The sequence below is a fragment of the Schistocerca nitens genome, chromosome 2 (genome assembly GCF_023898315.1).
Source record: "Schistocerca nitens isolate TAMUIC-IGC-003100 chromosome 2, iqSchNite1.1, whole genome shotgun sequence".
Taxonomy (NCBI): Eukaryota; Metazoa; Arthropoda; class Insecta; order Orthoptera; family Acrididae; genus Schistocerca; species Schistocerca nitens.
Window position 1 is genome coordinate 415,459,713 of NC_064615.1, and position 22,003 is coordinate 415,481,715.

A 22,003-nucleotide genomic window follows, 5' to 3' on the forward strand; every position below is an offset into this window, starting at 1 on the left:
ATTGCTTAACACCCTACGTGTCCTGAATGGTACCTCCTGGGGAGCGGACCGAGTGGTCCTTCTCCGCCTCTATCGCGCCTTAGTGCACTCGAAATTGGATTATGGAAGCATAGTCTACTCCTCTGCTCGGCCGTCTATTCTTCGGCGTCTCGACTCTATCCACCACCGTGGATTACGTTTAGTGTCTGGAGCTTTTTACACTAGCCCTGTGGAAAGCCTTTATGCTGAGACTGCTGAACCTCCGCTGTCCAATCGGCGAGCAGTCTTTCTGAGTCGTTATGCTAGCCATCTGTCTTCCATGCCTGCTAATCCAGCCCATGACCTTTTTTTCGACACCTCCTTTGATGTAGGGTATGCAGGCCGCTCCTCCTCCCTAATACCCCCGGGAGTCCGCTTCCGCCAACTGCTCCATTCTCTTTCCTTCCGCTTTCCACAAACCTTCTTGACAACTTGGGGTACAGCACCGCCTTGGCTCCGTCCCCGGATCTGCCTGCTCCGTGACCTTTGTCGATTTCCCAAGGATGGTACCCCTACACTTGTTTATCGTTGGGAATTTGCTGCTCTATGTGCACAAATGAAGGAAGCCACATTTCTTTACACTGATGGCTCGAAAACATCGTTAGGTGTAGGGAGTGCCTATATTGTTGGCGACACCCCAAATCAATTTCGGCTTCCCGACCAGTGTTCGGTGTATACTGCGGAGCTTTACGCTGTTCTCCAGGCTGTCCACTACATCCGCCACCATCAGCGGATACAGTACGTTATCTGCTCAGATTCTCTCAGCTCTCTTCTCAGTCTCCAAGCTCTTTATCCTGTGCACCCTCTGGTCCACCGGATTCAGGACTGTCTGCGCTTGCTCCACCTGGGGGGCGTCTCGGTGGCGTTCCTCTGGCTCCCGGGACACGTTGGTATGTGTGGAAATGAGGCGGCCGATATTGCAGCCAAGGCTGCAGTCTCTCTTCTTCGGCCAGCTATTCCATCGATTCCTTTCTGCGATCTACGGAGCGTTTTATGTCGTCGTGTTGTTCTTTTATGGCAAGCGCATTGGTCAACACTTCCCCGTAATAAATTGCGTGAAGTGAAAGCTCTTCCTTGCGCTTAGACCTCTTCCTCCCGAACGCGTCGTCGGGAGGAGGTAATTTTAACTAGACTCCGGATAGGGCACTGTCTTTTTAGCCATCGACATCTTTTAAGCGGCGATCCTCCCCCACTCTGTCCCCACTGCTCTCAGCTGTGGACGGTAAGACACCTTTTAATTGAATGCCCCTATTTTAATCAGTTACGCGCCCGTCTACAGCTATCGCCTGATCTATCGTCGATTTTAGCAGATGACACGCGCTCAGCCGACCGCGTTCTCCAGTTTATTAGTGCCAGTGAAATGACGTCAGTCATTTGAAGCTTTTTTTGGGGACAACCAACCGCTTTCTGTAGTGGATTTTTAAGCCTTCCTTCTGCTTTTAGTTTCTCCAATTTTATGACTTTGTTCCCATTGGTGCTGGTTTTCAATTTCGTTTTTTTTTTTTACTGTTTCCTAAGTCACGGGCTGGGCGCTAATGACCATAGCAGTTTTGTGCCCTAAAACAAAAACCAAAAAAACCAAAAAACTCCCATCGGAGGTCACTGGCAAATCCCTACAAAGGTAATCAAAAACTTTGGCAGCTCTTTTTTCAGAATTTGCATGCTTCAGCTAAACTGCACAATCACGGAGTCTGGAGAACAGAAGTTTTATTCATTACAGAATTCCCATGCACTTAAAAGTGAGGGGATAACGATCAGTCTCCTGGGATATAAAAGTTCTTTGTGTCACCCATAAAATTTAGTTCTTGTGGCATGACACATCTCAAAACTGAGCAACACATTTACATAAAAACTGGCAATTTTGGGAAATCTCCACTTCCCATGCCCCTATTTATTTCTGTGCATGCCCATGAACTGCATATTTGAATGTGAATCTTAATGGGATACGCAGTGAAATTCTATTTATATCTTCCGCTTTAAATTTAAGGGTTTTAGGCCTATCAGACACATACACCTGTAATTATTTAATGGACAGAACTGATAAACTGTACACAAGTGACCCAAAGCATACTATTTTGCAGTACTCTGTTTCTGCATCTTGTTCAATTACTTTGGATAGTAACCTTTTGTCCACATTATTTTCTAAATCTTTGGCATTCTGATAGAATGGTGCATTAGCAAAAAAGTCCACAGTAAATACTTATCAATTAAAACACAATCTGTGAGTGCTCTACAATATTGCAGAAGATTTTTTGATTGTGATTGTGCAATAGTCTCCACCAAGAAGCAGTGGAAGAATCTACTAACTTTGTCAAGTGTGCCAGCACTCCACAGTTAGGACACAGTCCAAAAATTAAGAATACTCAATTGTTTAAAAATTGAAATGGTAATATGTTTATGAAACATTTACAAATACACAGCTGTATAGCTAACACTATTTTTCAGTGCAGTCACATTCATTCTGAATCCACTTTGTGAGCCAAGGGATGAGTTTTGTGATACCTCCATCAAAAAAGTATTCCACTGTCTCTGTGGCCCATTGTTTGATGGCACTCTGGACATCATCATCATCTGTAGAAAACTTTTTCCCATCCATGTACAACTTCAGAGAGATGGAAAAGTGAGTATCTGAGGGTTCCATATCAGGGCTGTGAGCATTGGGGTTGATGATGTCCTAACAGAGTGAGCTTCTTTGTGGCATTGACTGTGTGGTGACATACAGTGTCATACAACAAGTTCACTGCCTTAGTTTTCTTTTGTTCTGCATCACTCTCTGTAGTTTTTATAGTATTTCACAGAACTGTGCAGCATTAATTGTTTCTCCCTGAGAATATGGTCACAAAAGACAGACACTATGATTTTTTAGGTCAAACTGATGGTTTTGAATTTTTTGCTAATGGTAAAGAGAGAAGTCTACACAACAGTGATGGTCTTTTCATCACAGAGATGTAGTGGGGCACCCACATTTCATAGCTAGACATAACAGAGTGAAAGAATTGGTCACTTCCTAATTCAAAGCACTCAAGAAATTCACATGAAACCTAATTCAAAGCACTCGAGAAATTCCCATGAAGATGTGGCTCTGTTGACATTGTGTTGATTGTGAAATGTTTTGGTTTACACATCACACACAGGTTTTGAAAACCAAGAGTTTCAGTAATGATTTCATGCAGAAGAGACCAGGAGATTTCTGAAAACATTGCATTTGTCTCGCCCAAAGTCAATCGATGGCCACCACAAATCATTTCCTTGACATTGTTCACCATCTCATCAGTCACAATTGTGGCATGCCCACTCATTTGTTCATTGTGTACATTTTTTCTGCCGGTTTGAAGCTTACAACACCACTTGTACACATTAGTACAATTCATCACACCATTCACAAAAAGAATTTTGATTTTGTAAAAAAATCTGGACTAGCACATTTCCCATTACAAGAAGAAACTGTTTACACTTCTCAGCTAGCAGCTGACAGGATTCAGAATAGACACGTTCATTTCAATGTGGCACAACAAGAGTTTTCAGCCGACAGAGCCAAACAATTTTACATTCTATTTCTGACACCTTGGTCAGGAACACAGAGCTTGCAATTCTGTCTGGAAAAAAACAAGCTTTTGAATGTCTCAGGCTCAGTACTGTACTTAGTGGACATGTCTTATGTGTGTACTTTTCAGTAGATAACAAACTAAATGCAAAGTGCACTTATCACAATAGTGAAGAGTATACGTTATCAGAATAGGTGACATGTCATTAATGTATTAGTTATTAACTATGGGTGAATTATATTCATAAGAGAGAGATATTTTGTTGCCATTGTGATATATAACACAAAACTATTTAAGTCCAGAAATAATGTTCTGTGTATTATGGAGCTCAACACCAGCTGTTTCTTATAAATATTTTATACATAAATGTTGGCAAAAAGTAAGTAGAACAGAACAGGAATGGATGGTGTATTTTCATTTTCAAATACCAGTACCATTATTTTGCATTCCTTTTTTTAATGTTACAGCTAATCAGAAGTCTGGAAACAAAGATGGTGGAATGGTCCTGGCTTTGTTCCGTCACCTGTTAAACCCAGCACAGGTTATTGACTTGGCTGAACATTCACCGGAGGCAGCACTTGAGTGGTGTTGCTTCTTGAATGAGAAGGGAATTTCAACACGTTTGCTTGTTGCTGGTGGAGATGGAACAATAGGCTGGGTGCTGAATGCTGTTGAAAAGAAGAACTTGATGGTTAGTTTCGCTTGTAATTCTGTTATGCCAGGATTGTGTGTGATGGAAGAGAATGTGAGCTAACTAGTTACTGAAAATGAATAACTACAGCAGTGAGCAAATGGAATTTTACTGTTTCATTTTCATACCTCTCAAATTATTTTAGCAAGGGCACTAACACACACACACACACACACACACACACACACACACACACACACTAGAACAGGGACAGCTACAGAAACCCTTACAGGCAACCAAAAAGTAGAAATTAACAGGTTTCATATGTTTTGAAAATGATTCATGTTTCTGGAGGGAAAGAAGGGGGGAAACTGCTAGAGTTAAAAGAAATATATACAACTAAAGGATGAGAGGATAGAGGCAACTGTACAAAAGAAATCAAAAGATGCAACTGTCTATAACAATAGATATTAAATAGTTGAAGAGAGGCCTCATTATGACAAATAAACCACAGAGCTGAAGGAGGAACTAAGTAAGGAAAGGTTTGAAAGTAAATGTGAAATAAAAACAAAGAAGATAAGTGTGGTATTTTTATCCTTTTGAGGGCCTTTCCCAACAGCAATACATCAAACTCTCCATGTGACAACTAGCCCTGAGGCAACCAGAAGTAGAATTATTGATTTACACTTTTTTGTGTCTACAGAACCTTTACAAAATTGTAACACATCTGCTTAGGGATATGAAAAATCATTTTATTTTATGCCCAATTTTGGTGTAATTTTCTACCACTTTCGGTATTATATTCTACCAGTTTTTCCATTATGTTTTGCTGATTGTGGTATTAGTTACTAGCAGCTAATTTCTTAACTACCTAATGTTCTTTATTTATTTTTTTTTTTTCGTTGTAATGTTGAAAACAGACCCAGTACCAGTTCAAGAACATTTTTTTCCATCCAAGCAACTTATCATTTCACTCTCCTTTGCCTCAAATATTTTCACCTGCACCAGTTTTTGCTACAGTTGTGATATACACTGTATACAAATCTTGCACTTGGGCAACCTCCTTAGTTTGGCATTGCAAATGGCTACTGCTAATTGTGATATGTCCTGTATATAATTCCTGCAGTTGTGGCACTCTTTCAGCATGACGTGTCAAGCAGAGACTTCTGTTGTTTGGGACCTAAACTAGTTCTGAATATACTATCATTTACGTTATATTTATTGACAACTCAGCTCATATTTATTTATAATATAAGAAAGAAGAAAAAGAATTGCAGGATGTATTGAGTTGCATGACCAGTTTAATGAGTAGATAATATGGATTCAGAGTAAATGAAAGAAAGAAAAATAATGATGAGTAGCAGAAATGAGATTAGCAATAAACTTAATCTCAAAATTGTGGACCACAAAGTAGACGATGTGAAGGAATTCTGCTTCCTAGGCAGCAAACTAACCCATGATGGGTGGAGCAAGGAGAACATAAAAAGCCGACTAACACTGGTGAAAAGGCCATTCCTGGCCAAGAGATTTCTGCTAGTATCAAATATAGCTCTTAATTTGAGGAAGAAATGTCTAAGAATGTACATATGGAACAGAGCTTTGTTTAGTAGTGATTCCCCCACCCCACCCACCCCCCCACCGGTGTGTGTGTGACCGCGTGCGCGTCTGCGCTTGTGTGCGTTTTATTAACAAAAAATTTTGCAAATTGCCATTCAGATGCTCTTCGTAGATCTTATAACTGTTGGTAAATTAGTTTAGATTCTCTTGTAGAAGTCACAGATGGAGCTGTGTGTGACAGTTTTCTCAGTTATTGACCAGAACCCTATAGCTTAATGTGTGTTGTTTATTTATTTATTTATTTTTTCTGTATGACCATATGATCTTCAAACATGTAACTTTATTAAAGGAAAAACAATTGAAGATATTGAATGAGTACTAGTAATCCTAATAACAATTGTGTTTCAGTATGAGGCGTTATTTTCATACTACTCTGAATTGACTCTTTTCTGTTGATACTGGTTATTTACATTCATTCTGTCATTACTTGTCAGTTCCTTATTCTCTACTATATTTAATTCAATGTGTGTTAGTGTTTTCACTTTTAATTTCTGGCAGCAGGTATCCAAGTAACAAGGCTGTGTTTTACAGTGTGCTCCAGCACTAGCAATAGTACCTCTTGGAACTGGAAATGACCTCTCCCGAGTTCTAGGATGGGGAAAGGAGCAGCCTAGTCCCTTGGATCCATCAGCTGTGCTTGATGAAGTGCAGAAAGCTGAAATTGCAAAGCTTGACAGGTAAGGCATTTGCAGTCAACTATAATAGTCATTTTCTTGTTTAGTATTTCTTGTTACAGCTATAATGAAAAGTCAAAAATATGCATCAAGAAAGTGTCTTAGTATTTGTAGTGCTGCATTTCCATCTTCATTGGACTGTAACTTAACAATAACATTACTAGCTGCCGACATGAAGAAACTCATATAATGATTTAGCAATTTCTTGATTGATGCTGTCCCCAGGGAAGATACCAGGTGCTACTTCTAAAACAAAAGTTTTTAATGAAATATGATTTTGATTTAATAAACGAAAATCCAAATGAAAAAACAAGTTATCAGACATAATTGTTTGCCAGTACTTATCTTAAGGAGATGAACGATGTTGATAGACACATGAAAAAGTGAAAGAGACACACTACCTTTTGCCTATTTCTGAAGACTGGATGGCGTATCCCCTTTACTTTTATATATACCTATCAGCAGTACCATACATTTTGCCTCCTGCAGGTAAGTACTGATCAGTAATACTATCTTGTGATTTATTTGAAATCTGAATAAAAGTAGCTTTTGTACAGTTAATAAGTGTGTTTGGGCTTGAAAACATGACAGAATATTATATTTAAACTTTTATCGAAACAACACTATTTTGCTACATCTGATTTCACCATTTTTCTGTATGAGCAAGAACATTTTGCTTCTGATTCATTGAGTCCATTGTGCATAGTGCTCTTGATTTCAGGTTCTGTTTTACTATTTCTTCATGAACCATTTACCTCTTTCATCTTTCCTTATCTTCGCACTAATTTAACTACTCATTTCAAAAACCCTCCTTTAGCACGTTTGCACTTTGTTTATTGCTTATTTTTTTAACAGCAAATGAATTCTTCCTAAAAGAAAATGAAGACAGCAGGGATTAAAAGGGACAATTGAAACCAGATCAATGAGACTCTCTTTGACAGGCGTTTAATACTCAATCAGCAGTCATCAGTGTTTCCAAATAAAATGTAAAAGAGAACCAAAGGGTCATTAAGTCACTGAGAAGCAATAAGTCTTCTGACTATGGCAGTATTTCAACCAAAATACTAAACTTTTGAGCTGGCTTGATGACAGAGATGTGCATTTGGTATGTTAATGCTTGCAGGAATTGTTCGGTGCATTTAATTTTACAAAAGTACAACAGATGTCAGTGCAGCTGCTTTAGACACTGGGAGGTACTGTATTCAACTTTGTTCATGCTTGTCCAGGAATCTCATAACCAAATGGCCTGTCTGTTTAATTATGCAGTTGCCACTCAGCCGCCCACTGCAGAATCGTGGCATATGGACGTTGGCCTAAAGAGAGAGAGAAGTTAAGTTATATTCCAGTAGTGTTTGGAAAATATTTTCACGGAACAGGATGGAAGACATGTTCACTATGTCTACAACAGGGGTAGCTGTGGTCTCTTCTCTTTCATTTCCACCATGGCCCATATCATGGTACAAATCTGAACACACCTAAGAGTCAGTTTCGAAGCATTACCAGGTTCAAAGAAAGATGCTATAGCTAAAATGTGCGTAGAAATCTACACTAGTTTATGTTAGTATCAATTGGAAGATTTTGCATTTGATGCTGTTAATGTAAATAAATCAGGACCATGTGTTTCCCATCCTCTTCTATGGTGGTGCTTGGTTTGGTGAAATTCTTTGCTCGTAAGAGTTTCTCTTGCATGCTTTTACTCTCTGAAGTTTTGTTGTTATGTATCATCTTTTTAGATATTAAAGCAAAAAGATCACTTTTCCTAAAAGTGTTGTGTTCTTGCTATAAAAAATATATCCTAAGTTCGCCACTGCAGGTTGGGGACACAAATTTGAAAATTTCAGTTAGTGACAGCCAGAGATTGTGTTCATGTGTGTGTGATTTACATTTGCTTGCGAGTGCGCGCGCGCGTGTGTGTGTGTGTGTGTGTGTGTGTGTGTGTGTGTGTGTGTGTGTGTGTGTGTGTGTGTGTTGATTATTCTGATGAAGGCCTGTTTGGCCGAAAGCTTTGTTTGACAGTCATTTTGTTGTGCCTGTCTGCAATTCAGCATCTCAGCTATATGGTGAGTAGTAACCACCCTTTCCATAATACTGTCAATGTTATGTTATGCTATGATTCAGCATCTCCTCTAAATGGTGAGTAGCAGTTTACCCTTTTCAGAATTTATTAATGCTTTACACAACAGAACAAATAAAACAACTACTATGCAGAGATTGGAATGCAGATAGGCATAAATTTTAATTTGTGTCCGTTCCTTTCTTTAGTTGGTTTTTAAATATTGTTTTACAGTTATAGACATACTGGGATTGTGTAATATTTTAATTTGATTCTAAATGTTTTGACTTTTCATCACCTGTTGTGAGGACTCAGTGTATGTAATCAGATCTTGAGAGCTATCTCTGTGGAAATATCTTGGAAAACACTGCCTGCGAAAGGCAAAGGTCCCAAGTTTGAGTCTCGGTCCGGCACACAGTTTCAATCTGCCAATAAGTTTCGTGTTGGGAAAAGATTTTAATGAATTGAGTGGTATCTTTCTGCAACTTCATTAACATCTCTGTGTATATGGGCTACATTTCCCTGTGTGATGGATGCAGGAAGTTACTGGAGAATACCTGGAATCATACCATTAATGCTTTCCTAAACATTTACATCATTAGTTATATGCTAGTGCCTTTTTTTAGATTTTGTTGATATGATACATGGTATGTTCTTATCAGCTGTAACTTCTCTTACAGCTAAGTACTCAAGGTTAAGACAGTTACCATTTGGCTCTATTGATCTGCATAAATTTTGGGTTCTTTCTATTTCCTTCATAATTCGGTCCACACCCATCAAATACAGGTCAAATGAAGACATGTGTCCACTGAGGCTGTAGCTTTATGGGATAGATTTATTTGCTGTTGGCCAGTTTCAACCTCCTAGTCGATGTTGATCATTTGCCTATTAACACAAAACAGACAGACATGAATCAAACATGTAAATAACAAGATAAATCCTAATTATAAAGTCTCAGGTAATAACATTAAAAATGTTACACTTACATGTAAGTGGTCATATTCTACTGTTTGTATACCATACATGAAGTCAAAAAAATTGCAGAGAATGCCATAGCATGTTCCAGCTAGCACTGTTGAACATATTCATAGTGTAGTCACGATCAGTGTTGTGATGAATATAAACTAACTGCACTTGAAACTGAATCTTGTCATTATATAAATCACATGCCATGGTATTTTGACAGCTATTATTGAACATTTGTGGTTCTTAGTGTAACTTGGCAGAACAGTATGTTCTGCAACTGTATCTACTTCTACATCTACATAGATACTACGAAAGCCACCATATGATGCATGGAGGGGGGGTGGGGGTACCCTGTACCATTGCTAGCCATTTAGTTTCCTGTTCTGCTTCAAAATGGAGTGAGGGAGAAACAGCTGTCTGTATGCCTCCTTATGAGATCTAATTTTTCATATCTTATCTTCGTGGTTCTTATGTGCAGTGTATGTTGGCAGCAGCAGAATCATTTGGCAGTCAGCTTCAAATACCAGTTCTCTAAATTTTCTCAGTAGTGTTCCTTGAATGTCACTTTCCCTTCATGGATTCCCATTTGAGTTCCCAAGGCATCTCTATAACACTTTGTGTTGGTCAAACCTACTGCTAACAAATCTAGCAGCCCACCTGTGATCTGCTTCAATGTCCTCCTTCAATCCAACCTTGTACGGATCTGTAACACTTGAGCAGTATTCGAAAAAATATTGCACCAGCATCCTATATGTGGTGTCCTTTACAGATGAACCACATTTTCCTAAAATTCTACCAATAAACTGAAGTTGACCATTCACCTCCCCTACCACAGTCCTCAGATGCTTGTTGCATTTCATATTGCTTTGCAACATTACACCCAGGTATTTAAATGACGTGACTATGTCAAGTGGTACACTACTAATGCTGTATCTGAATATTAAGGTTTTGTTTTTCCTGCTGATCCACATTAACTTACATTTTCCCACATTTAGAGTTAGCTGTCATTGATCAAACCAACAAGAAATTTACTCTATGTCATCTTGTATCTTTCTTCAGTCACTCAACTTTGACAACTTACTGTACACCATAGCCTCATTAGCAAACAACTGCAGGTTGTTGCCCACTCTATCTGCCAAATCATTAGTGTATATAGAGAACAACAGCGGTTCTATCACAGTTCCCTGGGACACTCCTGACAATACCCTTGTCTTCTTATACACTCCCTGTCAAGGACAGCATACTGGATTCTATTACCTAAGAAGTCTTCAAGCCATTCACATATTGGTGAACTTATTCCAAATGCTCGTACCATTGTTAACAGCCTGCAGTTGGGGCACCATGTTAAATGCTTTTTGGAAATCTAGAAAAATGTTATATGCCTGTTGCCTTTCATCCACAGTTGGCAGTATATCATGTGAGGGAAGGGCAAGCTGAGGTTCATGTGAGCAGTGCATGCTGATTTGTGGACATAAGCTTCTCAGTCTTAAGAAGCTGAGAATATGTTCAAGAATTCTGCAGCAAACCAAAGTTACAGATATTAGTCTGTAATTTTGTAGGTCCATTCTTTTACCATTCTTATATACAGTATTCACCTGCACTTTTTTCCAGTCACTTGGGACTTTGTGCTGGGTGAGAGATTTGTGATAAATGCAGGCTAGGTAAGGGTCAAATGCCGTAGAGTACTCTTTATAAAACTGGATGGGCATTCTTTCTGGACCCGGCAACTTATTTATTTGCTTTCAAATCTTTTGGTTGTTTCTCTACATCAGGGATGTTTATTACTACGTCATCCATACAGGAGTTTGTCTGATGGGCAGATGATGGTACATTTGTTTGATTCTTCTGCATGAACAATTTCTTGAATGTGAAGTTTAAAACTTTGCATTTTGATTTGTTGCCTTCAGCTGCTACATCAGATTAGTCAACAAGGGACTGAATGGAAACCGTAGACCTATTCAGTGATTTTACATAGGACCAAAATTTTCTCAGGTTTTCTGCCATATCTGCTGCTAAGGTATGATGGTGGTAGCTGTTTATGCTTCGCACACAGATCTTTTCATACACACATGAATTTCTACTAACTTTTGCTTCTCATTATTTCCACATTCTCTTTTGAACTGAGAGTGCAACAGCCAAGAGTACAGATCTTCTGAACTTCGTTATTAAATCATGGTGGTTGTTGTCCTCCTTTATCCACTTACTAGGCTCGTACCTTCCAGACCATGATTTATAATCTACTTGAAGTTTACCCACATTGCCTCTACATCCATCTTACAGGAACTAAGTGATCTCAGTTCAATCTCTACATGAGATGCTAAAAACAGCTTATCTGCTCTATCTAGCGGAAACTCTCTGCTAGCCTTCCTGGCTGATTCATTAACTTATGTAACCATAGTTGTTATAATGACATCATGATTGTTAATCTTCATTTCTATACTGACATTGTTGATAAGATCTGACCTATTTGTAGCTACAGGGTCTAAGATATTTCCACTGTGTGTGGACTGCCGAGATAGCTACTCAGGACAGTTTTAGAAAACATGTTCAAAAGTATTTCACACAACTGTCTGTCTGTACCCACCACAATGAATCTATAGACATTCCAGTCTGTATTTGGTAGGTTAAAGCTGCCTGTAACTAGTATTGCATGATGTGGGTATTCTTGTGCTAGTGACCATAGACTTTCTTTGAATGATTCTAAAACAGTGACAGCAGAATTGGGTGGCCAGTAAAAACAATCAACAATTAACTTGGTTTCACCTACAACTGTTATACGTGACCAGATAATTTCTCTGTCACACTCCACTTTGATCTCAATGGAGACAATATTTTTTCGTCAACTGCAGTGAACACTCCCCCTCCTATGGCCTCTAATCTGTCTTTCCAATGTATGTTACACGACTCGTTATATATCTCAGAGTTTTCCACTTCAGGTTTCAGCCAGCTCTCAGTCCCAAGAATAATTTGAGCCTGAGAGCTTTCCTGGAGGACAGTAAATTCGGGAACTTTGTTACAAATACTTTGACAGTTTACTGATAAAATGTTAGCAGTCGAGGTGTCTTTACTCTGAACATGGTCTGACTTAACTTGCTGCTTACTGACTGGCAAGTGTTCACCAGTATACGTCAAACCACCATCTAGCCTAAGAAACCCTCATATTCATTCCACAAGTAGTCTGCTACCTGAGTAGCTGCTTCTGTCATGTAGTACACCCCTGACCTGTCAAGGGGGGTCCTACATATCCTCACTTGATAACACAGGTCTAGAGATCTACAGCAAAGACCATCACAGAGATGATGAAACCTTTTGTTGAGACCCTCAACTCGGCCCCAAACCAAAGGACCTGGATCAGCTCTGGGAACAATGCTGAAAATTGCAAGCTCTGCTTGCATCTCATGTTGCTGTTAGTGTCGATGTGGGAACTGGCCAAAATATTGACCATTTATTAATGGTACACCAAAGATATTGTAGACCTATTACTTTATCAAGATGCACAGCGTCATGCATATGCAAATCTTGCTATGGCCAACGGAATGTGTGTTGGTTGCGTGTATCAATGTTAGCACTGTTGCTGGAAAAAGAGTAGGTGCTCAAAAGCCAGTGTGAATGCTGTTTTCTGTTATATGTTACTGTACTCCATGCATCGATCCGCATTAAGTGAGTGGTTGCTTCTCTCTTATTTTAAATATTGCTCAGGAATTTCCATTGCTATTGCAAATACATGTGTTACATGATCAGCGATTGTAACATTGAAAAAAGGTACCAGATAAGTTGTCGCTTCGTAAGGTGAACATTTTGTGATTCATCCGGTGTCCAACACAACCATAATAGGCAATAAATGTCAAACCCATGATGACTCTCATATAAAACCATGAAGGTGTATTGCAGTCAGTAATAGCTGGACTCAGCTTGCACTGATCCATGTATGAAGAGTTTGGAGCACAAATTAGTTACATCTCCACAGCATGCATAACTATAAATCACATTAGCACCACCATACTAACATGCAACTTCCAGTCTGAAGCAATATTTTCATGTGCTATCATGTCACTAATTACCAGATTGCAATTATGACAAGTATGTGAATGGGCATTATAGAGAAAGCATTCAGATTAATTTAAATGTAGTTGTCAGCTTGTCGTCATGAGCCAGTATAAAATCTAAATCATGACTGTAACACAAAAAAGTTATAGTGTGTCTATCATTAGTCATGATACTACATTATATGTGAGGTGTGTCAAATGGAATGCTCATTTAGAGTTTGATAAGTCACATTTAAGTAAAATTTATCAATGATTCATGTAAATCATGGCAATGATTTCTAACATCACAGTAGGAGCATAAGAGGCTTCACTAAGCAATAGACTTTAACAGGCTAAATGTTATTGTTGAGCGTACTGTATGAACAGGGATCATAATGAAAATAACCATATGCATAATGTAAGTGTTTTAAACCTCAGTTCTTAACCAGGTACTTATATAAGTGTCCTATGCTATGAAGTTTAGATATGTAGGTGCCAAATGGCAGTGCTAGTGTTAATTACATTTGAGGTTAATATGATGTTCTCGTTAGACTGACTGTAGAGATTCGGGATTCATTGTGAACAGGATCTTGCTGTACACATCATGATTGTATCTAGTCTTCTATGAAGCAAGTAACAGCTAAAATTTGTATGGAGCATTCATGCCTATGGAGTCAGAAGAGTGTGAATGAAACTTTCAAAAAAATCCATTATTTTTCCGATCTGTTTGTTCATTTGGAATTTCCGTTGGTTGTGTATTAAATTGTCTATAAATTTTATTTGAAGAGATGACAAAACTAAAGGCAGGATATGGTTGCTGAAATGAGAATGTCATTAACATAGTGTTTAGTAAATAAAAATATGTATTTCACACTTGCTTAAATGCTGTGTGTGCAAGGATGTACTGGTACACAAACTCGTTTAAGGGTTTAGTAAGTTCTGAACTCTAGTTTGTTGTTCGGAATTGAAACCTAAAAAATCTACAGTTGATAACTTTTCTAAGTCTACAAACTTTTGCAAGTTTCAGACACCATTCTGTCCTTCAGTTATTGTCCACCAAATTGACCATGGAAAACTTTTGAAGTCCACAAACAGTTCAGAAATTTCATAAGTTTCTAGACCTGTTATATGAAAAATGTCAAACCCTTTTTTGGTAACAACTGACATCTGCACAGTTCTTGCCTCATCAAGCTCACACAGTCAACTGACCTTGTCCTATAAGGCCACTGCTCACAAGTAGCCTTCAATTTGCCATTACAAAACTCTTAAAATGCAGTTTTTAGACATATTATTGCTGAAACTGTACATTTAAAAATATGACGTAACTGCACTAAAACACTGATACTTCTGATGAGATGCAATATGCTTTTTAAATTGCTTTTATAGACAAATCTTGCATATCATCTCTCATTGGTCACACTAACACAGGTATTATGCATCAGGTAGGAGTATAATTTCACTGGCTTTTATGTGGTGACATTGTTTTTTGCTAGGGTGCTTTGTGATGTATTTGCCTACCATTGTGACGAATTAGTCTAACTTAGTGTTATTCATAATAAATATCTAAACTTGAATATAACTGAACAACTACAGATAGCAATTTTCATTCCGTGTCTCATACTCTCTCTGTATTTATTATTTTTCAGATAATTTTGTACTTAAATGAGGTTTTTAATAATTGGAATCAACATTCTGGCTCATTTCTCAAGTTGTTCTGATTTAATTTAAAAAATCTGTTATTATCTTTTAAGAGTGGCGTTGCAGCACTATCAATTGACACTTTTTTAGTTATGATTACATAAGATATTTTTTGAAGTTATAATTTTTTAAACATAGAAGGTAAATCTTCCTTGGCTCTAATTAATGTACTATTTCACCTACAGAGTAGGTCTTTTTCCATGCTTCCTTGCCTCATCTTTTCTCTTTCAGGTGTTACCATTGCCTTTTATGTAGTTTAATTAATGCTAGTTTTACTTATGTTATAGCCCTGAAATGGTTGGCAGCCTTTGACTTTCCATCTTCTCAGGTTCCCCACACAGTAACCCTTCAGTTTACTTGCTGCCCTCCTGACAGCAGTGGTTTACTTCACAGTTGTTACAACTGACAGCAGAGGTTCAGGTATTGTCTGCTCCATATCTGACAGTCTCAACACACCAGTCTCTTGTGACTATGCCCGCACATGTCTGGACTCACCGCACCATCTGTCAAACTTGCTTGCATTAGCCCTACCTATCTCACAATATAGAGGGATGCTTCTTTTTGTCGCTAGTTAGATGCTGGTAGGGTGGTCTGTGATAATCCATGTAAAGTGGGTTCAGGAAGAACCAAGGTACAAGCTGAAGTTGTGGTTGAGGTCTGCTGGGCTCACTCAAGCATTTGAAACAGCCTAATGATGTCAGCTGCTCTCCCAGTAACATTAAGCAGGGAATAGTAATAAGAGATTTCCAGCCAGGAAATAGTAATTATCAAAGTGGCAAAAAGAAAACAACCAGTGAAAATGCACATCTTTAAGGTAAAAGTCAGTAATTCTGCATATCAAGGCTGATTAATTGAAATGCTGGAATGTTGAACATTTTCTGGAGCAGCTTGTAAGTGTGAAATCTGGGAGGCAGTGAGACAGCCAGCTTGAGTGCAGAAGACATATTTGGGTGGAAGTAATGTTGGAAATGCTTTCTCTGTTCATAAGTTAGTGGTTGATGAAATTATTGTGTCACTATGCCAAGCATATAAGAATTACGTGGAGCTGTTAGCTAGCGGGGGGAGGTGTTGACAGAATGGACGGACTTTGTGAGGTTTAACTAAAGTAAATAAACTGCATTTGAATCTATGGAAATGTGAAGTTCTTTTATTTTAATGTGACTCTTGACCTAAATAGTTGGAAAAGTTATCCTGCACCAGTTCCCAGGTACCAGTAGGAGCTTGTACATTGACTGATTTTAGTGTTCATTTACCAGTTTAAAAGTCAGACTTTGAAATATTTGTGAATGAAATTAAACTGTTACATTGATATCATTGTTGAGGAGTAGCGTTTATTTTTACATTGCATATTTTCATGGCTGGCCTTCGCAGTATCACTATTGATTTTTAATTTATGGACGTAAGGCTGTGGTCCATGGCATAATTCTCTGCCTAATGTTTGATCTTCCATTGGTACAGACTTCATCAGAGACTTTAATGACCCAGAGAGCTGTTACAGACTCAAACAAGCTCAGCTGGGCTTCCAGCCATGAAAGACAAAATGTTAGGTCGAGAATTATGCCTTGGACAGTGGCCTTACAAACATAAATCAAATATAAGCAATATTTTAACATTATCTCATCGGTCAGTATAAAGCTGACCAACTTTATTAAGACTTTTTCTTGTAAATGTGGCTGTGCCAAAAATTGATCTAGGTCCAGCAATAAATGTTGTGTATAATCATGGTGTAATACATAGTTTGGTTTACATGCTGCATATCACCGGCAGTGCGAGGCTTCCAGCCATGAACAAACATGTGACTCATGGAGGGTGAGGCAGAAAAATTTCAGTTGGTTGAGTAACAAGTCCACTAGTTTTGCTCTACTGATTTGTATTATTTCAGACTAGTTTGTGGCTTATTGGGCCATCTTCAGTAAATGACTGACTAGTGTAAGGAAGGGACACTAATTCTTAGGTAACCAAACATTATAAGCAAAGACACAATCTACTTGCACACAATTGTTGCACAACATAAATAAAGAGTGCTCAATGTAACAGTTTCTTAGCTAATGTCAAGATCTCACAAACTTTAGAATTATAACCATGTAACCTGCAATATTTCGTAGTTTAATTATATATTGTGCTTAATGTTGTTCGTTGGGTAAAGTTTAATTTCCGCACTAAGAAACAAGTTTGATGTACAAAACACTAGGCAGATGAGTTGTATCTTTGCTTACAGTGATTGATTACCTAACAATTGGTGTCCCTTTGTGACGCAAGTCAGTTGTTTCCTGAAGATGGCCCAATAAGCCGAAAACTAGTTTGAAATAAACAAAAGTCACTAGAATAAAAACAGTGTACTTGTTATTCAACATTAAATGTGGTATTGTTGTACCAAGAAGTGGTGGAAGAATCCACAAATAAGATTTCAGTTGGTCTTTATATATACCGGTACTTAAAGGCTAACTTTATTAGAAGGTGTTGAGGAAATACACATCGATTCATATTTGAATTTATTAGAGCAAAATAAAGAAGATTAATGTTTAACAGTCTGCTAACATGAAGTCATAAGACATGGAGCATGGGTGCAGATTGGGGAACTATGTGGAAAGAAATTGACCAAGTCCTATCTTTTATAAGCCTAGTAGATATGAGCAGACCTCTGATTCTTTAAAAAATAGAACTCCCATGTATAAAACACCTTCAAATGTCTGATCACTTTACAAATGAGTTAATGCATTAAATATTTGATGTTAAGTTTTTAGGGGAGAAAAAATATGGAAAAAGTCTGAAACTATGTTTAAAGTTGCTAACTGCTGTGAAAGAATGGGTAATTTGTGCTCAATTTTAAGCAAAAAGCAATTTTTTGTGCATCTCAAAGTTTATGATGTCATTTCTGCTTAACTGTGTGTCATATAATGATATAATTGTTTATGTACATTCAGTGATGTTTGTGGATACTGTCTGCAAACTGTGTTGTGACTAGAGTTGGTGGTAAAAAAGTAAAAAATGTGATAAGCAATACACTTTTCTCCTTTCATTATTTTGTGGGGGTGTCAGTGAGAAAATATTTTGTAAAGGTTTGAAATTAGGTGTAAAGCTTGTTGGAAGTCAAAAAAGTGTGCTTATTCTCAAATACTGGATGAATAAAGTCTGTGTGTTTGCATGCGATCAGTTACGCTGCCTTAAGACACACAAATTTTCTAACTGTAATACGTATCTTATTGTGTTAAACTATTAATGAGGAGATTATGACAACATTATAATTTTTTAAGTTCGGTCAATAACTTTGCTAAACATTGAAAATAAAATGTTTGTTGCCTCTGGAAGCTGTTGGGCAGACAACCTACAACTGGTATTGGGTTCCAGAATAATCACTTAGTAATATATGAGGGTTGTTCTGAAAGTAAGTCTCATATTTTTATTCACGAAAACTACAGGAGATACATAAATCACAGCAGCACAGCTAAATAGAGCAATATTTCAACTACAGACTGTCATTTTTCCACATAGTCACCACCATTCGTTGTACACTTTTTTCAACAATGAACCAGAGCCTGCATACTGCACTTGTAAAATTGGAACCAGCTGAGACTAATGACTTCCTTACAGCTTTGACAACAACATCTGAGTCTCGAAAATGTTCATAACATAGTCCATCTTTCAGAGGCCTTAAGATATGGAAGTCTGAAGGCACTAAATTGGGGACTGGACAGTTGATGTGGTAAGACAGTCCAGCCGAATTTTGCAGTGAGTTGCACGGTCGTAAAACTGGTATGGGGCCAGGTGTTATCAAGTTGCAGGTGAAAGATGGTCTTCTCTGGCCTTACCCTGGAAATTCAAGTTTTCAGCTTAGTCAGTGTCGTCTTGTGTGCCGAATTGACAGATTCTCCTGGCTCCAGGACATCCAAAAGAACCATGTCCTGGCTACCCCAGAAGACTGTGCACATCACTTTGCCTGCAAATGGCTGTGTCTTGAATTTCTTCTTTGACAGATAATTCACATGTCGCCATTCCATGGACTGTGTTCTGGATTCTGAGTCGTAGTGCTGATGCCATGTCTCATCTCGGTGACAATGCTATTTGGAATATTGTCACTTTCAGCTTCATATTGGTCCAGTAGGTCCCTACAGATTTCCATTTGATGAGTTTTTTCCTTCTTCTGTAAGCATCTGCGTGACCCATTTCACACAGATTTTGCAACCAAGATGTTCCAACATTGTTTACGAGGCACTACAGCCGACATTCAGAGTTGATCAAAGCGCTCTTCATTGCAAGGGATGACAGCTATTCTGGGTCGATCGTGCCGTGGCTTGTCATACACACCATTTTCACCACCTTAAAAATGCTGTACTCATCGTTTTGCATTGCTCACGTCTATTGTATCATCTCCATACACCTTTAGCATGCATGCATGCATGAATTTCACTCGGCCCAGTTTCTTCAGCAGTGAGGAATTCAATCAAACATCACTGTTTTATACGTGCTTCCATATCAGACTTCATTTTGGAACACTCCTCTGCTGGCGCCAACTACTGCAGAACAATGGAACCACCTGCAAATGAAAGAGGAATGTTCAACCATTAGTGTTACACTAACGACATCTGATGCAGACATCCAAAGTCACCACAAAAAATTAGAAGCCATTACTTTTGGAATGACCCTCATAGATAGTACCTAAACCTTCAGTGCTATTTGGTATAAAATATACATTTTTTGGTACTTCTGGTTCATTTGTCAACGGGAAGAACAAACAGTCTGTCACAGTGTTAGTATAACATGTGCTTTTTTCTTTTGAAGAGTTTTCATTTATGAATTTGTTTGCGACCTGAGCATAGCATTGCTTAAAAATATCAGCAGCCTCAACTGAGTCCATACATTTCCACCCCACCTTCTCCATTGTTATATTACGACAATTTCTTTCCTGTTTTTGTTTAAGTAAAACCGTAGCATCCTTGAAATATCACTCGAAACTGGAAGTTCATTTTAGTAGAAGCTGAATTTTATTCCACTAATAAGCTTACTATATGCTTTCTTCTTCTCCCTATAAACGTCAGAGCTGTCTCAGGTTTTGTTTATCTGTCAGTTTTTTGTATTTTATATTTTACTAATATGTGTTGCATAGTTAGTCTGCATCCGAGGGATTGGAGGGACAAAAGATGTTTATTACATAGGCAAATTGACCTCCCATTTTCAAAATTGTGTCACTTGAATCTAATGGAGCAATAATTACAAAATAATATATAATAAAGAGTTGAAGAAGAAGACAAAGAAGAAACTGGCATGAAAGGATAATCAGAACAACTATGCAAAACCCGTACATGTATATAAAAATTTACATAATGGAAGATGGTCACTGTCTAAAGAACTAAATTGAAAAATATGTGTATAACATTTTACTCATATGTGTAAAATAAATGTAACTGTAGTCCTTGACAGGCATATCTGTCTGAAAAATGTGATGTAACAGATATGCACATTACTATCCATCTGTACAAGAAATGCAGATGGATCTTCAGTAAAATTTATTTTTAGGTCAAGTAATGAAATCAAATGTGACCTCTTAGTTTCTTGTTCAGTTTGTTTATTTATATTTAAATTGATTTTTGATATACACAGAAATAATGAAATTTTGCTCAACTTTGTACTTAAAGTGTATCATGTTGAATAAAATAAAATTATCTGCAGACATTTTTATGCAATTTTGATGAAGAAATTGATTATATTCTTTAAAAAATTGAAGAAAAAATAATTATGGTTCTGCAGGTGGAAAGTTGAAATCAAGCCAGTTCGCCATCTTGGGATTAGACTACCAATACGTCACATCTTTATGTACAACTACTTGAGCATTGGAGTTGATGCACAAATAGCTCTTGACTTCCATCGAACACGTGAATCTCCATATTACCTGTTTGCCAGCAGAATTTTCAATAAGGTAGTTGGATTATGCATAAATATTTTTTGCACTAGTTCACCTTGCTTGTTGTATGCAACCAAAACAGGGAACACATTTATTGACGGTATTTGGTAAGTAGAGATAGGTTTTTTAGAGAAGCAGAGATCAGAGATCAGTGAACATTGTTCATATTGTAAAGGGAGCAGGTGATTAGATGTGTCAGAACAACACTTTTTTTTTACGTTAGGAAGGGAAAAGGAGGGTTTAAGATTCTTTGCAAAAATATTCAAGAAATAATTAAACATCTTTCAGAATTAGGATACAACATTTGTATAAAAAGCTCTTGATTGAAACATATCTGAAACAAAACTGAGTCTGTTTGCTAATCACCCTTAAATATGAAATTTTTCTACTATGGAGCGACAGAAGAATCCATTAGCATGATTTTCAGAAGTTCTCAGAAATATTTTGGCAGCCAGTTGTAATTCAGTCAGTTTATAAAATCATTTATGGTTGTTGCATTAGAATATCCTTGTGAAATTAGTGTACTACTGATTTGTGCTGGTGAATTAGATTTGCCTCAGCCTGTTAATGTATACTGTTTCTCTAAAGACAGTGTGACCACTGGTATAGATATATTAAATGTTACAGGATATAGTTCAGCATCTTACTTCTGTGCAAGAGACTTGGAGAAAGTGGGACTGGCCACACTTACAGGAACATGCCATGAACTGGAGACAATCAATATTAATAAATCTTATTTAAAACATCTAGAAGACCGTACGACAGAAGTAGAATTTTGTAACAAATCCTTGATAGTAGCACCTCTGTACCAAGCACCTGCAGGAAATTTTAACCTGTTCGTAAATAATTTTGAAACTCTGTTGCTATATTTATCAGA

At 37.7% G+C, this 22,003-nt stretch overlaps 1 protein-coding gene across 6 annotated transcripts in view; it reads left to right on the forward strand.

Moving 5' to 3' along the window:
- Positions 1 to 22,003, forward strand: part of LOC126236284 (diacylglycerol kinase epsilon) — a 200,266-nt gene that overhangs the window by 111,232 nt on the left and 67,031 nt on the right. For all 6 annotated transcript variants that reach the window (XM_049945468.1, XM_049945465.1, XM_049945469.1 and 3 more), the window contains exons 8-10: positions 4,031 to 4,254; positions 6,343 to 6,488; positions 20,973 to 21,141. In XM_049945468.1, coding sequence (XP_049801425.1) covers positions 4,031 to 4,254; positions 6,343 to 6,488; positions 20,973 to 21,141 — 539 coding nt within the window. The remainder of the gene's footprint in view (positions 1 to 4,030; positions 4,255 to 6,342; positions 6,489 to 20,972; positions 21,142 to 22,003) is intronic.